Raw genomic sequence first — 18,540 nt, 5'->3', positions numbered from 1 at the left:
TGGGCAACCTGTGGCAGTTTTAAATGCGTGGAATGAAAACCTGCTTTGCTGCCTAATATGTGTCTTCCTAAAGAGGCTAATAAAACTAAGCGAGAAATTTGCTGCAACCTAAGAATTGTTTGTGCCTTTGAAACTCGAGTTTTACAAACTTTCAGTCATTTTAGAAGAACTGAGCTGAATTTGAATCGTGAATCGCACCGGGTGCAAGCTATTTCCCTCCTAGGAAAAGCAGAACAACAGTGTGTGCTCCACAACTTCTAGCTGCAGACTTTTCTTTAGCCTAGACGTGAGCCCTGCATAAATTCAGAGCTCACCAACTGTTATGGCTTTATCAACAACCTTATTAACAATCATGAAAAATAATCTTTCTTAGAAGGGGACTACTATGTGCGAAGCCCATCTTTCCTATTTACTTTGTGACTATTAATGTTTTTTTTTATGTTTATACATTAGTGCAAGGAATAGTGTTAGCATAATTCTAGTGTAAAATAAAATCAGCTGTATCCATTATAAGTGCATTACTGCCAGGAACTGTAAATATGTTTATGCCTGATAGCCTTTTGACTCAATAATATCCTGCTATCTCTGTTGGGCAGGCAAGTTTTTAAACCAAGAAAAGACAGGTTATGATTTTCATAACCAAACTGGGTTTCCTTTTGAAGTGCATTATCTAAATTCAAATTTTAAGGAGGTCATTAAAGAAAACCTGCCTGTGATTTTAAAGGAGAACAATTGAAACGTCATCTTCAAAGTGGTGGCAAGAAGGTACAATGTGCACTAAGAACAAGTTATTCCTCCCAGATACACACATACGCAGACAAACCCTGCCATATCATACCATACAAACAATTTTAATTGTGTAGTTACAGTCAATAACCACTCCTAGTCAGAACATTTCTGCATAAAGAAAATTGTGATACACTTATAAAAACAGCCAGCTGTAACAAAATAACTGGTGTTTTCATAGCAATAAACTCATAAAAAAGAAATACACCTTTATACAGAAAATTTATACAGCTGTAGCTTTAAAATTGATTGTAAAACAAAGGAAGACACACTGCAAACATCAATTATTTTCACATTAATTGCATAAGTTTCTAAGGTGATCTATTAGTTTTATTTACCTAAGCTTATTTGCATGATAGTAAAAATTGCATACAACAATAAGAGTGAAGCTTATAGTATGAATTGCTTGGATAACATAGAGCACTTTTTATAGGCAACTGTGTAAAGCACATTTTCTCTATTTAAAACTTTTAAGACACTTTGTTTTACTGCCCATCAAAATACATTTATAAATAGAAAAAAAAATCAGTATGATAACAAGGGAAGCAATATTACATTTAACGGAAACTTCCAAAAAAATTAATTACAACATGATGCTGCAGGATCTACAAATAAATAATGAGGACTAAATTGTGTTTCACATTTTCTTTTTCATTTTCTTTAAAACCATGTAACAATAAGAATGGAAAAAAAAAATACAGTGACCTTTATTTCCAAAAGAAAACAAATCTGAATTACGGCAGTGCCATATAATACAAGGCATTTGTTGGCATATGTTATCTTTAAACTGCATTCCACAGTCTATAGTTCTTTTGTAACATACAATAGTACAAGAGTAACAAACTCTTTTTATTTCATTTTTTAAATAAATGTGAGTTTCCAAAGATGAAGTGTGGAGTGCTACAGTAATAATTAAAAAACAAGAACAGAACAGAAACGAAAAACAGTAAATCACAAAAGTTGTAATGCTTGTCTGAAGGCTCCAGAATCAAAATCACTGGTATCATGCTTATTGGGTACACTCACAGTGTATCCAGTGAACACAAATTAATATCAAACAATCCTCAACGCTTCATCTGTTGCTGCGAAGCAGTTTGTAAAACAGAGTAAAACATCTAGTGCAGTCTGCATTATCCTTTTTTCAACTTTTGTGCAAGTTTTGGAAGATTCATTGGCCAAACAATGAATAATAAAGGTTTTTTGACAGAACGCAAGATGGAATTTTCATTTCATTAGTAAATACCAGTGGCACTGTTGAAAGAAAATAATACCTTTAGATCAGTCTTTCAATTCAGCATTAATCTCTGTGTTCCCTTCTACCGATAACTCTTCTTCTAGTTTAACTGAAAAAAGCGTGTTTGCGTTTTTGTCTTGGATGCTGTCTTCTAAATCCTTGAGCAACTCTTCTTCCTTGTACTCTGCAACATCCACCTCCAAACCAGAATTGTCCTTCAGCTTCCCATGGTGCTTGAGATAATATCGCTGGTTCTGAAAGAACTTGATAATGGTGTACTTGGGCAGGTCAAGCTGAGCAGAGAGAGTCTGGATTGCTTCTTCATCTGGATACAGGCCTACATCTTGTATGAAACTCTGTAGGATCCCTAGGGCTTCAACAGAAATCTTTGTTCGCGGTCGGGGTTTCTGACGATTTTCATCCTCAGATTCAGCTGGTGATGCTACTGTCGGTTGCCTTGGGGGTAGTCTGGGACCTGGTTGCTGCTGCTGTTGCTGCTGTTGTTGCTGCTGTTGCTGCTGCTGCTGCTGCAAGACAAAGCACAGCGATTTTTTTGTACATGTACTCTTGCTTACATGTTATGCTACCAAGAAAATCCGAGGTGTATGTGTGGGGTATTGCAAAGCTATAAACAAAGGCTTAGTGAGTTTAAAGAACAAAAACCAAACCAACCAACCAACCAAACAAGGCCCATTATTGCTGAACCTGAATTAAAATATGAGTTAGTAACTCTGCATAACTCACAAGTGTCTGTCTGTGTGTCAGCAGAGGCAAGGATAAAGGGGTGGTGAGACAGAGAGGGGGAAGGAACACTCTGACTTTGTCTGACTGAAAATGCCTGTGATGTGACATCGATGCGGATAGCCGACAGGTTTTAATGAACATGCTCCATGAGTCAAGTGCAGAGAAGGCAAAATGCTAAGTAGGTGACATAGTGTAGGATTAACTTGACCAGCTTAGCCAGAACTGTAGCGAGGGCAAAGTGAGAAAAGTGCCAGATGAGGGCAAACGAACAGGAGCTTTGCCAGCAGCAGCAGCTGCTGCTCAAAAACAAGGGCTGCAAATCTCTATCAATAGCTAGACTAAGGGAGTGGGGGATCGGGGAGAAGGAGAGCATTTTAGCTAAGAGCAGAAATATCTCACTGGTGATCTGACCTTGGTGTGAACTGAAGTCTTGTCAAACTTGCAAACATTACCACAGAATGTGTTAGCTGGAAGTGCCTAATGTCACGCTGTCAAACCCAGCCTTGGCAAGGACAAAGGGATCTGGAGGTGGGATATTTGTATTTCCCCTTCAGGCTCTGACCTCTCTTGCCTGTGGTTTCAAAGAGGGTCTGTCTTGCCCATATTCAAGTATCCCACTGTATATACAGGGAACAAATACATTTATCTGCTTCTGTGTTTGTGCTGGGGATTATTTAGTTAATATTTATAAAGCACTAAGATGCAAAGTTCTAAATAAGTTGCACTATTATCATTAGAAGGGAACATGCTGCATTCCAAAAACTCAGGCAATAAAAATGAGCCAGTATGCACATCAGAAGAATAAGATAAAGCAAATCATGATGTAAATAATTAACAAGAGCTTAAAATGAAGTTTTGCAAGCATGTATTCAGAAACATTCTTAAAAGGTGAAGCATTGAGCCCTAGGGAAAGAAATGCTTTTCTCATCTACCACCAGAATACAGCACACTACAAGATCATGTTTGAAATCAAAAGTAAATTTATCAGCTACTGTTTTTGTTGACAATTCTTTGTTTCACAGCACAGGAAGCACTGGTTAGCAAGATATTTTGGATCAGCAAATCTCTTGTCATATGGTACAAACCACCAGCTATTATTAAAAACAACAGCAGCAAAACAAGCAGTTGCTATCACTACATTTATTTTCCCTTTGTGAGTCTCCCCTCAACAATGTTTTGTGTGATGGTAGGGGTTTCCAAGCTTGCAGTTGCAGTTCATTTGGAGATCCTAAGAAACACAAAATACTGTACAAACAGTATTATAAGTATTGGAAGAATTATAATTCTGCTCACTTTGCAGTGCACTTGTGGTTGTAGAGACTTCACATAGGTTTCAACACCCAGTTTAGAAGCCACTGCTTTTAAGTAATGACCTTATTGCAAGATCTGACACAAATGCCAGTGGAATTAGGGCTCTTGCCTCATCCCTATTCACATCCTTTCATGTTTTATGGTCTGTGAGCAGTCCCATTCAAGGCTTCAATCCCAAAGAGATTCAAGACTACTCCCAGCACATTATATTCTTATAAGACTGAAGGCTTTGTATATACAGTTTGAAAACTTGTGTCTTAGCTACATATTTATGCATTTACAACAACTGCCATGTAGAAGAGCAGAAACAAAACTCAGGCCCAACCTCCCAATCCTCACTCTTACAATTCATATTAAGAGATTACAATGCAACTGCTTGTGTGAATAATATTTGCGAGATCAAACACACAACTTTCATCAACAAGGCAAGAAAATCTAAGTAAGTGGCAGAAGACTGGTTGAATGTTTATACTCTGCATAAGCTTCGCCTTTTATCCCTTTAAGAAGTGATTTTATTAAAAACAATGTACGCTTTCAAACAAGTGCTGCTTTATTACTCAGTATAGATCTTTCTCCTTTGGTTAAATCAAACAGCAAGTTTCCAGGCTTTCACAATTATTTTAGTACTTGATATCCTTAGGGATTGTCTTATTCAGTTTGCTTTATCTTTAATATATACTCATGTTGTTTCTGGCTGTGAGATAACTCTATCCTTCCTAGCTTTGTAAATATTTTTCTGTATAGGTGATACAAATGATACACTGGGTCTCAGCTGAGGTTGGGAAAGCATGGGATAATATCTGCCCTTTAAGAGGGAGCAGTTAAAGGGCTGACCTCAGGTCTTTTGTGAGAAGGGATTAAAAAGTCCCCAGCTCGGAGAGACAGAAGTCCGCACGGCCAACCTTGGCTATGGTACTTGGCAGAACAGCTGGTGAGGCTTCCAGTTTGCAGTGCCCGTGTGAGCAAAGGGTGTGCTCCCCTCTGGAGGACGGGACACCACCAGCAATGCCCCAGAGCAGAGCATAGCTGTTTCCACGCCCAGTTGCATGGGTCCTACATCCCTCTTCTCTCTCCCTGACACAGTGCCCTTGTGCCAGCTCACCTGCGGAGCAGCACCCAGCCAAGGTCCAGCGGTCAGCAGGCCTGGTAAGAAAGCGCCTCTATGCTCTCCTTTCCCAAGGATGGTGGGAGAGGGGCTCTGAAGGAAAAACAAACAAACATTGACTCACCCCAGCCTCAACCGGGGATAAAGCGGGATGAGGAATCCTCTTCCCTTCATTCCTACCTGGTTCGAGTCGAGCTTTTGAGCAGCAGGACAAGGTCCTCCTGCTTTGATGGTAAGGAGTTTGACAACCAGTGCCAAACACCCCTGCCTGTTGGTCCTGCCGCCTGTCCTGCCAGGCACAGCCAGCATGGAGGCTCAACCTGCCCCACACACAGCTGCCTCTGCACCACCGCGTCCACCTAACCCAAACAAAAACCACGGGTGGTCACACACTGTCCTTTGAACTCTGGTGGTGGACGGCAGCGTGCTCTTATCTCGTACTGGGAGACCTGCATTTAGCCTGGCTGGGAGGAAAGAAACACTAATTTCCTTTGCTTCGTTTAAAGCTTTATTTACTTAACGCTCTGTGGGATTGGCCAAGGTAAACTAACCTGAATCTGTTCTGCTGGCACATGGATAATGTGGGAAGGCCTGTCACCATGGTGATGAACTGCATTGCTTTCTTGTTCATAAATGGCATCACGTTCAGGCTGAGGAAGACTGAGGAACCTTCGGATCATGGAGAGATTCTCCCAGAGGGTCCTGTTCTCTGGTGAGGGATCTTCTTTCCAACGTAACAGCTCACAAAGCCACCCCTTGAAGATAACACCAGCAAAACATTAGTTTTTTTCCTCACTTCAGGAGGGGCAAAATGAGGGTGAAACACGTACTTTAGAGGTGCTGCATTCTTTCACACTCTCCCCAGTAGGAAGGGGCTTTCACTGCACAGGCTGGGCTTAAAGCAAACACTGATACACCGAGAGGCTGCTGCGCTATCTCACAGTTCCTCGCCAACTGCAAGTGTTTCAGAAAGCACCTTCCCTTTGGTCCAGCACCACAGTGTTGCTGTTTGCTTGCTTTGAAACAAATGGTTGCTGGAGGCAGAATCCCTTACACGCTTCCCACTGCACGACAGAGGTTTCACTGTTGCCAGTACATTCACTGTGCTATTTCCTTTTAGGCAAGGATACAGCTGCCCAAGAGCACTGACCTGTGTTTTGGGAGCTGGCTGATTGTCTGCTGAGCAATTTTTAAAATCCTGATACTACTAAAGACAAGGAAGTACTTCAAATACCTGCCTTGAGTGCAGGGCTGCCTAATTCAAATCATAGCAGTAGAGGAGCTCCCTAACATCCTCTGGAAAGACAAGAATCCTTTCACTAGACAAGTAATATCTTCCTGTATCTGCTACAAGTAGAGGTGCCTCTGCAGGTGAACTTATCGCAAGTGACAGATGATTATCTACTACAGGATTTTTCTTACAGACCCAGAAAAAACCTACTGTCTCAAGTTTATGTACATAAACCATACGGTTGGGGGTGGGGTGGGGGGAGCAAGGTATACTCGAGCTTCTGATATACCCTTTATACCATTTCCATACAGCAAGCTGCCCTCTAATTCAGATGTGTTTTTGGGATACATACTACAAAGTCAGCTAGAGAATCTCGCATAAGAACTGCAGTGGCTGATAATTTGCTTCTAAAAGAGACATACGAGTTCATCTTGAAAATTTAAACAATTGTTTTCTTATGTCTTCTTAAAATTTAATTGAGGATTTTTTTCTCAGCTGTGCACTGGTAGCTTTAAGAGAAGAGTGCAGACACTCCAGCTGCCACAGTGTGAAAAAGCAGCAATTTTTTGGTATAATAAAATTTAGGAACAAAATATTACATATATAAAACACGCATATGTCCTTTCTTTTAGCTTCAAGAAAGGATCTGTTTTCAAAACTAGGTCCATGCAATTTTATTTCTTAATGCTGTAGGAAAGATAATGTGACATTTTATTGAATCAACAAATAATATAAATGTACAGAAGCTTTTAGATCCTTTTTATATATACTGGTAGTTGGAAGATGGTTTATCCAGACTAGTTTACTAATGCATACAATAGAGATATAGATACAATATAGATAAGTATTTTCTTGAAGACATTCATATATTTAGCTAACAGTTAATAAATGCAGTGTAAAAACATTGTCACAATAGAAAGAGGTGAAAGTAAACAAACAATCTAATGCAATCATATTGTATACAAAAATATTTAGTGAGGTGTGTATAAAAATTTGGAGTATATTCTCTTGGATATAAGTGGAAAACTGAACAAATGACATAGAAGAAAATGCCCCCGAGAAACAGAAATAATCAAAATGAGAAATGTTATAGAGATGGTGGTAGCAGAGCAGAGAAGCAAAAATTTACACGGGACCAAAATCTACTGGGTGCTCACTAGGTGTGCGAGGGAGGGAGGAGAGTAGTGGCAGCAGAAGGGTTCCTCTGCACCCCATTCCTTGACCACATGGTAAGGCTGGATGCTGGGTACTGCCCCAGGGTTTAGCAAGCTGACTGGGAAACGTGGCCAAATGCCTTCAAATAGAGCACCCAACATACAGCCTGTCACAGCTGGAACCGAGTGGCATGTTTTTAAAGCAGGGGCGAGGGTCTGTGGATTCTCTCTCCCCACTGTAAGGCCCCCTGCTAACAAGCTAATGCACAAACTCCCCGTGACCCTAACAAAATCAACTTGTTGCTCACAGCTCTCTGCCCACCTTGCCTCCATGGGTGTATGTGCTGCGTTACGCTCAACAGCAGTATTAGTTTTCGGCAGTGAGTTAATATTGATGCAATCAGAAAACATGGGTAGTTTGCTGGGGCCAGAAGAGAGAAGATGATGTAGGGAAACAAATCTAGATATTTTAATTGAAATGCAGCTCTTAAATTTTTTAATTAAAACCAAACAAAACCCCCAAACAAAACAAGAACAAAAACCCCACCAAAAAAAAACAAAAGACCCCCAAAACAACCCCCCAAAACCAAACAAGCAAACAAACAAAAAACACACCCTCCCCTCAAAAAACCAAACCAAACTAAAATGAAACAAGAGAACCCAACAACACAGGCACAGAGATAATCAGCCCATCCTGAAGCATAAAAATTGCCCTTTAGTTGTCTGGAGTTTGCACTGTTTCACATTGAAACCGTTGGCCTTCTTTCTAATGATGGTGAAACAGGGAGCAGAGCTGACTATCGTGAGAGTTTGGTGAAAGTGAAAAAAAAAGACAAGACAACATGTCCCCTTCCATGGCACCTATTCAGACACACTGGAAAAGAAATTGTGCCATGCATTTAGAAGCTGCACATATTTTGCCTGATGTTCATGTGAACCACAGATATTTTTTGGGAAAAAAAAAGTTGGTTGAAACTGTTTGTAAATGTCCAGTAATAAAAAAAATTCCTAAGCAATCACATTTTGTGTTGATTAAACGTATTTCACAATAATTTTGTTAACTAAGAAATTCCTTCTCTCCTGTCTTTTCTGTTGCTACATTTACTATATCAGACCTTATTTCTATTAATTACTGATAGCTGACATTCTATTTCCAGTATTTCTCTATCAACTTTTGCCCTGAAATAATACTTCTAATTCCTTGCATAAAAATGATTTGATGAATTGTAACCTGAAGCAGGTCTCTGCTAGCCTTTCGTGGAAGCAGTGATTTTGAGATAGTGAAATCAGATGCCTCTGACACGTTACACAGAATAGACTGATACTCTACCAAAATGTCTTTTCCAGAGGGTTCATCACATTTTTAAAGAAGCAGACATACACTTATGAAACATACGATGTGCCACATGGAAACAACCAACTGAATTCTTCTAAAATTACAAAGATATAAACAGTTCTTTTGTCTTCATGGTATTTCTGAAAATGCTTATGAAAGTTGCTCTCACAAATATTCTCAGAACAGATAGCAAATGGGCAGTTACAGGCTGTAGGGCTTTGCTTTGTTAAGAGACTAAAAACTTTGTACCCATATGCTTTGTTTTGGCTCAAATTAACCAAAACCCCCCATAAGTATTTCATTTAGTTTCAGGTTCAGAATTCTGACATAAAGGTCATTTGTAGAAGTCATTTAAATGAGAATGCAAGAAATGCTTTTATAAATTTTAAGAAATGTAATCACACTGATTTTCCCAATGGTGAATTTTAAGTTCTGTAAAATTTTTAAGTTTTGTTTTTTTTTCCATTAGACCCAAAGAAATCTAAACTGATGTAGTTAATGCAGTTCAATTTACAAGTGAATGTAACAGGGGCTGATTTTTCCCTTCCGACACTCATTTAAGTCTAAAGCAATTTGTCTAGTTCAAATAATTTATTTTGAAGGAGGGCTTGTGTTTTTAGTTTGTTTTTTTACAGTCTTAGAGGAAGTGGAAAGGACCACCACAAAATAATAAGGAACTCTTTGTAACTCATATTAAATCACAACCTCTTTATACAGCATATATAGTGCACTGCTAAAAAAAAAAAAGCCTTAAAATAATGAAGCTGATATATCTGTGCAGTAAGGCAAACCCCCCAAAACTCTGCACTGACACTGGGAACAACCTTGATTTTAAAACAGAGTAAATTTGCCAGGCAACATTACACTGAATATAAAGAGAGTACAAAGCAAAATATAAACATTAGCCACATGTAAATATGTTTGGAGAACTTTCAGGATGTTACTACTTTTCAAACTGACAAAGTTTAATTTGACACCTTCTGTTCTAAAACCTTTGTTTCTATTCAAAATCACGCCTTTAGCTGCTATCAATCACTATGCTCTCCCTATTACTTAAAATACTGGCATGGGCCCTGGATAAGCTGAAAATGCCATGCAGATGAATTCTGAGATAATATGTTCAAACCTGTTATATACAACACAAATCCTGTAAAGTTATGTATTGTAAACCTACATTTATTGGGAACTAAAAGTCTTAAATCCATCTGCTACAAAGAAAATACTGTTATGCACTTTCAAGTAACCAAGTACCATCTGCAAAGGTCTTGCTACAGTAAGCAAGAAAATGGTGAAAAAAAAAAAAAGATGCTAAACCTAAGATATTTAAAATAAATAAGAGTCTTCTGTCTGGTTTTCTGATAAGGATTTAGTAAAGAAACATAAGACAGTAGGAGAAAAAAACCTGTGAAAGCCGAACTGCCAAGCTATTGCTGGAAAAGCGCAAAGAGGATAACTGCCAAACATTAGACTCTGCAAGGCCCATGAGCATGCTTATTTTAAAGAAAGCATCTATGATTTTTATCTGTGCACCCAAATGCTATTTTATTCAGCCTGACCTGTGCTGTGTTTAAATAAAATCTTCTGCTCTTTCACACAGAGTTTCTCACAAATTATTCCTGCATTCTGGTATCTTTCTTATTAAAAGAAAAAAAAAAAGAGGTTTGAAAATCTGCACTTAAGGTGTAAATACCCTAAGTAGATCAAAGAGAGCAGCATTACAATAATGAAAAATATTCTCTGGACGAAGCTTTCCAAATCAGCAACAAACACATCTAATCTGTGAAGAAATGGCTTCAAGGTAGAGCAACTAAATTCTTTTAATTTGGCGAATTTGTTATAGTGATAAAAATTTGCTAACTCATTAATATTTCTTATAGAATAACTAACAAAGACTCCTCATCTTTTAGAAGAGCTGTAATTTGCCTAAAAAGGTATAACTGCTAAGACATGAACAGTTTTTCTTTCGTATAGTATATCTAAGATTATTTTGTATCATTCTCTGGGGCATATAGCATAATAAAAATATATGGTATTAAAAGAAAGCAGTCTAAATAGGGCGATATTTGATACAAACATTTTAGCATAAAGTGTGAATGCATTTCAGCATCTACTGCGAACAAAGACTAAGTACATAATCCATTAAACAGTACTTCTAACTCAAAAAAAATTGAGTATTGTAGACTAAACTAAAGTAGGCATTTTGAATGAGCACATTTTCAGCAACTAACTATAAAGCTAGCAATTTATCATTCAGCAAATAATTTTCTACTTTTAAAAGAATCTGTAAGTGTTACTTATGCTAATGAAGACTGTTTTTAATCTGCCCACAAACATGCTAATAGAGGGCAATTTTTTTTTATTTACAATGCTGAAGGCACTCCAGTTTATAGAATACAGATATGAAATTACGCTTGGTAAAATGGGCTCTTAATTGTCTGAGCAACCCAAATCCTTCACCTTTAGCCCAGAAGCTTATAGACAAAACAAAGGAAAAGAACTCGCGGACTAAACTTGAAATATTGGCTAAACTTTAAATATTGATTTTTTTCCCCTTCAAAAGCCATCCAACTTGCTTTACAAATGTCATTATTGTTCCAAATGCTTGTATTCATCATAGATATTTCCATTTCTTTTCAAAATAGAATCCATGTATAGAAAAGAAGAAAAAAAGGCTGACTTCACCCCTACTGTATATGTCTTAGTCTTAGTATTAAAGTCTTAAGTATTAAACTTGTAAGCTGCTCATTGCACAGAAAGGTTGCTTTTGGAAAAGTCATAATACTTTGAATGAGATACATAATGGTAGCAAAGGAGTACTGAAAGCATTTTAAATTATTTACTAGGTTAAAAGGGTGAAATGGTACTTTAAATACATCAAATTTCATCATCTGGGCCATTTTTTGGTGGCAAAGTGGTATTGATCTTTCCAAATGCTTAAAATTAACTATTTCCAGAAGGTCATTATTTGATTAAAGGCATTAAAGTTGAGGGCAAGAAATGATGCACTTTGTCTTCTTTCCCATTCAAATAATCGTTTAATTTAATCAGAACTATCCCTTCATGTCCTGTAATAAAAATGTTTGTCTTAAGATATTGTTCTTTACCTAACATATTAACCTTTAAATGTTATGAAGTTCTTAAGAATAATCTCTGCTTAGAGAAGATTCTTCCATAATGCAATGAAAGGAACTCCAGCATTTAAATTGATAAGGCCAAATTTCCTCTGTACATTGATTGGAAAACGCATTAAACCCTTCAACTGAGGTTTCTCACAGTGTTCAACAGGATCGAAAATTCAGGGAGTTCTGAATCAGTAAGCTCATGCATATGGCATTGAGAAGCAAAATAAGCAAATGTCACTTCAGTACAAACAAATGTGACAAATAAGTAATGATGGACATTTCTTTAATTTATCTGGGAAAATGCTGTTTGTGTTACGTTGTACTATCTGGAAAAGTACAGCAGGAAAGAACACACAGGGTAACAGAGCATTTCATTCAAAATTCATTTTCTGGCTGAGATTACATAAAGCTGACTTCTTTCTGGGTGTAATACCTGTGGGTTCAGACATGAAAACAAGCCTAGATGACAACAGTGGTCCCTTTTAGCTTTCAAGTTCTTGAATTTCCTGATTGCAACAAAATTTATTCTGACTGCAGGTTTCTCTTTCGTAAAATATAGAAATTGTCCTGGTTATCTCCTATGCAAAACCAAACAGTCCTAAATGCTACATGGAAGAACTGAAGCCTGTTAAAAGAAAAGCTACTGAATACTTTGCTGATGTATGAAAAGTAATACTCTACTAATCTAGACTTAGTAGGTTTTGATACTGATAAACACATTTGTTAGTGAAAATCCTTTCAGTTTAGATGGTATATTCAAGTAATTTCAAACACTGACTTCTGTGAGGCACATACTTTTGAGCCATTTTAAAAACTGCTGTGAATGTTCAATACTTGGATTTTTCTCACAAAACCGTGTTCCTTTAATTCAGGAAGCAAAAGCTCATTTTCAGCCTGTTCCAGGAGACCAGTAGAGATAATAGAATATGAATGCCTCTCCTTGAGATGTGGCCTTAAGTGATAATAAATGTCCCCCAAAAGATGGTTGCTTTAGTATTTTATTTACGCTAATCAGCCTTAAGATTCAGGCTTTGCCTTTGAGCGTTTCCCTAAATCAGAGAAAGTTTGAAACCTGAAGCTGTCCTTTATCTTCAGATATTTCTGGTTTATCTATTTTACTGGCTTTCATTACTAAAACATTGAAAGGGGAAGCCAGATGTGAGTTTTAAATAAATCTGTATCTGCCATCATAATAGATGAGATTTAGCAAAACAAACAAACTGAAAACCCCACAACCTCATAGGGCTTTTCAGAAGAAAGGTAAACTTCACTAGCAGGAAAAAAATTCCTTTGAAGAATACTGAAGCAGATTATGCCATTTCCTTAAATGTCTTATCCAACCTATTATTTAGTTACACCATCTGTCTGGTTGTTACCTCCACCTCTTCTTTGTGAAAGTGCAATGACCAAACAGCTAGCAGTAATACTGATTGTATTTCAGCACAACATTTTGGTGCTACCTGGGGGGAAAAGGATTCCTAACATTTTTTTTCTTCTGCCTTTCCTCCTCCCTAGCGGCAGCACTTAAACATTAAATACATATTTCTAGTCTTGTAAACATCCAAATATATAAATAGGAAAAGGAAACTTGCTAAAACAACCTCTAAGATTCAACGAGCAAACAAGTACAGAAACAAAATGACCTGGAGAGCTGTGGCCCTGCTCCCACAGCCCTGTCTGTCATATTAGACCCCTCCTAGCTGGAGCCATGGTAAGCAGCCAAGAGCCAGTGCTACCAAAAAACTTGTCAGATTAAGGTCTGAGACTGTATCAAACCTGGTGGGTACATTGCTTGCATATGAGCACCTGAGATGTACCACCAGCTCATAGAAAGAAAAGAACCCTAAAATATAACTCTAAAACTGACTGAAAACATAAGTATCATTACTTTTGAGTATAGAGGGAGTTGAGTAAGCTGAATGAAGGGCTTCTCCCAAGCTTGGTTACTCTGCTCTCAGCCTCTGCCACCTTTCCTTTTCCTTGTTCAAATGTATCTTTTTTACAGTATTGCCTTCAATTGCCTAGCAATGATAGATAGGCACAAGCCCTAATCAGAAACATAACGTGCATGCCTTTGAAATCTTACATAAAATGCAACTGCATTCATATGTAAAATGAAGGGAAAAAAGTAACAGATGCAAAAATCAGTGGGTGAAGCTTTATTCTGCCTTCCTCTACTCCAGATCCTTCCTCTTTCACATACACAATTCAATTGGCATTGTAACCATGAGACAACGTGTGACAAAAATGAACTTAACGATAAAAAATAATCTAAACAAAAAAACTCAACTGCTAATTATTAAATAAGTCAGTCTTAGTCTGGTACATTACTTTTTATAGTACAGGCATATAAAATGGGTCAGTAGGTTTCACAGAGGGTGACCAGCAATACATAGCCCTTTATCTTCTGTTTAAGTAGAGAGAAGTACTGATTTCACTGCAATACTGATGCTTCCCTTGAAAGTAAATACAACCCTAAATCTAACCACGACCCTTAATAGCCCATATTTATTTATTCTTAAACATGCAATCAATTTTTGTATGGCAGCTATGTCTGCAGTTTAGTTAGAGAAGAGTCTTTAATAGAAAGAGCCTGGCAATTTTAAAAATCTTTTTTTACTACTATCAGTTTACAAGTGAACAGCAAATGTTTATTATTACATTGCCTACAGAGATTTAACATTTCCCTTGGGGAAAGACCTCCAGTAAAAAGGCCAAAGGGCTAAAATGTCACTTCCATAATTACTTATACATCTGTATATCCCACTGTTGGATTTTCTTAAGATTATAATTTTCCAGAAGGAGTAATTTAAATCCATGGCTTCTTGTCATATGTTTTTTTCTTTCCAGAATTCATTTTGGATCAGGAAAAGATCTACCACACACTGAGGAATCACAGGCTCACAGATATTTGGACTTCATTGTAAATTCAGTTCAGCTGACAAGATGTTCCAACAAGCGACATCATTCCAAAACATACACAGCTCAAATCCATTCTCAGACATCCTTTCACATTTTTATGGCCTAACTAAATGTTTTCATGTAAATTTGAATTAGACATTTAAATATTCTGAGCAAAATTTCTTTTAACTTGTCTCTTGCAGTTCAGCTGGCTTCTCTGGCTCTCAGTTTTGTAGTGAAGAATGCTTAATGCTCTGATAATGCCAAGGGTGAGTGGAGTCTGAAGGAAACTGAAAAGAAACTTTTCCCTGACTTTCCTTTAGATTTTGTTTAGCAGAGAAACAATCAGAAAAATTAATAACACCCATTACCTCTACGCAGTTAAAAAAAAAAAATCTTTAAAATCCATCTCTGTGAAAGAGAAGACACCTCCCAGCGAATGAGAAGGGAGCAGCCACAAGCTTATATCTCACCCATGGAAAGATAATGGCAGTGAAGCCCTCAGAAAGCTAAAATAGCCTTACTTGTGCCATGCTTGCTTTAGGCATAGACCTAAAAGAATAGGAAAGCTGGATCAAAAGGGAAGCTGGAGAGATCAGATTTCCCCCTTCTGGGTGGGAACCAACATGAGGGTTTTCCCGTAGTTTGCCATCAGGATGGGGACAAGAGCAGCCATGAGGGAAAAGCTCCTAGATAGAGCAGCTCTTAGCCTTAGACTTTTGCTCACTGGCCAAGGACAGCACCAGCCACGCCGAGCCTCAGCTGTTATTTTCAGGCCAAAGCTTCTGCCCTTAAATCAAGCACTGCATGGAGCAGGCGCACTTCTTCCTGTCCTGATCCCTCTCTCCCCTTTCCCCAGTGAAAAGGATCAATCTGTTTATTCAATATGAGGAGAGAATCTTAATTACGAGCAGCAAATGATTTATCAGAGGTGAAGCAAACTGGCTGCCACAAATCAAAAAAAAAAATAATCTCACTTAGGACCTTCACAGCTTAAATGAATAAAATAACTGGTTTTAAATAAACATTCTAAAGTTCCTGTACCTGTAGAGCTTTGGCTTGCATGTTACATATGCTAGAGATGCTACGCACTAGGGCTCAGTAAAATACCTAGTCACCTAAGTAAACCCACAGACTTAACTGATATGTTGGCAAATCTTGCTCAGTTGGGGTCCAAAACCTCACTGAATTTGCAAAGGACCATTGAACATATTTAGTTCACAGAGATCCTGAAAACTATTTTCATATGCTTCTCAAGTGCCATCCTGAAGTAAGGGAACATGACACTGCACAGGAATAAAATTGAGACGAACACTGAATAACAATGTGTTTTCAGATAAAATTTGGCAGATTTGGAATTAGATAAATATTTGCAAGTTGGAATTTTCCCCACTTAGCTAGCTGCATGCGTGCCCTAGCCTGATCATATATGCCAAAAGCTTGGAGTAATTCCTAACCAAAAATCTAAAGTTTAACTTAAGAGGTTAAATTGGAAGAAAATAAAAAAAATTAGAGACTGAGAAATTATTTGGGAACAGTGAAATTAAAAATTATCTCGAACAAAACATTGTCTCCTTCATCACTTGCACCCAATGATACTGTAACATTCTTTCAGGTGTAGTATGTTTTGAATTACGAGTTTAACATGAAGGGAGAAAACACACATCTATTATTGCTCACTCTTTCCTTTGCCCAGCAACCCTTCACCTGAATTGTAATTGGTCACTCCTTTAAACAAACCTCTTCTTACTGTGTATTTGTGTTTACATAAGATGCCTTTATCCTTTGCAGCATCGTGTTTAGCAGCTTTCATTTTTTTCTGGAGTTTTACCCTGTTATTTCCTGTTTAGTTACAGGTTGAGCTCGCTTTTGTTTTCTGCACTGCTTACTTGGTACCCTGCTTCCCCCACTGCCGGGAACCACGGGCTGCTCGCTAACTCCTCAGCTTCCTCCTCATCTCTGCCACTACAGCTTTGTTTTCATTTCCATACATCATTAACTCTCGTACAGCTCACTCAAACTTCATCCCCCCCCCCCTTTTTTTTAAGTGCTGCTTTAGTTTATGTTAAAATACTGATATGTTGAATCTTCAAAAGCCTCCTGAACCAGTGATCTTCCCACAGCAGGCAAGAGCATCCTGAGAAATCAAGAACACAGCTCTCTGCCTAGCTAAATCTGTGTCACCATGTGGGGAAAGAAAGGATGTTTCACCCATGAAGCTGATAGAACTGGCAACCAGCCCTCAGCTCCTCACCCCCCCAGCAAAGCCCAAGGGCCTGGGGTGCCTATTCTGTGCCTCAAGCACAAGAGGATTCTTGTACAGTGACCGTGTGAGGGAATGATGTACCTGGGATATGACTCCTGCACGCAGAGCCAGCAGTAGGGCAGGAGAAAGAGGCAGATGGAGTGAGAGTGAATGGTGAGGGTGTATATGGCAGAAGAACAGGGTGGGAGAAAGGAGAGCTAAGAGGAGAGCTGTAATGACAGGAATTACTGAGGATGGTGAGAGGAAAACAAAAGAGAAGGTGAGCATACAAGAAAGCAGGAGGAGAGATTAAGAAAATCCATCCTGCCAGAAACAGCAGCTCTTGTCATGCAGACAGCAGGTGCTGCTTGGGGAAGAGCTGATTCACACATCTGGAGTATAGGAACTGAAATACCTTTACCTAAGAAAGAGAAACTAAAAATAAAAGACTCAAAGGAGGTGGGAGAGGGTATCATGCTTTTTTCCTTTCAGCAATCTAGTGCTTCCTAACTACGCTTTTCTTGTATAGTTTTGTGAAGAAATAAGAGCTGGATTTCTGGACCCTCACAGGAATCCTGACCGTTCATTTCAGCATTATCTCTTCCAATGTAAGCCCCTCCTGCCCTCCTCTTTGCCCTACTCAAGACTCATTTTCGAGACACCTGCAGCCACAGCACCTCCAGGATGAGATTTCCCCTTTGCTCAGGGTCTGCACAGACCCAGGGGACTCAGTAATGGAGGTGGCACTGCCAGGAAGCAAGGGATGCTGACTGCACACCTATGCCGACCTACTCCAGCTCAGCTCTGGAGGACTCGTAACGAAGTCTATAACTGCTGGCCAAGTGGTAAAAGCATGGGTCTTTAACCCACTCTGCAGCAGTCTTGAGGGGCATCGATGTAGCCAAATTTTCTGCTACAAGCAATGCCTTCAGTGGCTTTCAGAAACTATCCTGCTCACCTTCTTCTGATTGACTTTAAACAGTCTTAGCTCCAGCCTCCTCCACTTTCGAAATTGCCACTGCATCACAAATCACTGGCAATGATCACTCTTAGTAAAGCTATGGTTTTTTAAAAACCTCTCCTGGAAGCCTTATTACAGATTAGATTTGATGAATTTCTATCAGATGCACTGGACCACTCCTCTTGCCTGACAATACCTGCAACAGCTCCCATGGAATCTCCTCAGTTCCACTCTGCACACTTACTTTTTTTTTTTGTCCTTGCTGTAAGAATCGTTTTAGAATCTTATAATCAAACTTTGTATAAAATTGCATTCTTAATATTAAGGCTGTTTAATTAGGGGAAGCTGAACAATTTAACTGAAAAAAAAATATAAAAAAGCAAAACAATTTACAGACAACATTTAGTTTC

The 18,540-nt window shown here is 38.5% G+C and overlaps 1 protein-coding gene across 9 annotated transcripts in view; it reads right to left on the bottom strand.

Moving 5' to 3' along the window:
• Positions 1 to 830: 830 nt before the first annotated feature.
• The window catches only part of SATB1 (SATB homeobox 1), a 92,353-nt gene continuing 74,643 nt past the window's right edge, over positions 831 to 18,540 (bottom strand). For 5 of the 9 annotated variants that reach the window (XM_057424941.1, XM_057424943.1, XM_057424944.1 and 2 more), the window contains 3 exons: positions 5,732 to 5,935; positions 5,178 to 5,273; positions 831 to 2,547 (listed from right to left, as the gene is read on the bottom strand). In XM_057424941.1, the coding sequence (XP_057280924.1) occupies positions 2,065 to 2,547; positions 5,178 to 5,273; positions 5,732 to 5,935 (783 nt within the window). In that variant the 3' untranslated portion in view covers positions 831 to 2,064. The remainder of the gene's footprint in view (positions 2,548 to 5,177; positions 5,274 to 5,731; positions 5,936 to 18,540) is intronic. The other 4 variants (XM_057424945.1, XM_057424946.1, XM_057424947.1 and 1 more) reach the window with 4 other exon arrangements.

Source organism: Pezoporus wallicus, unplaced genomic scaffold, assembly GCF_028554395.1.
Source record: "Pezoporus wallicus isolate ANWC-B61680 ecotype Strahan unplaced genomic scaffold, APGP_CSIRO_Pwel_v1 contig_3181, whole genome shotgun sequence".
Lineage (NCBI taxonomy): Eukaryota > Metazoa > Chordata > Aves > Psittaciformes > Psittacidae > Pezoporus > Pezoporus wallicus.
The sequence above is the reverse complement of the archived record's forward strand: the minus strand, read 5'-3'. Positions and strand labels throughout refer to the sequence as shown.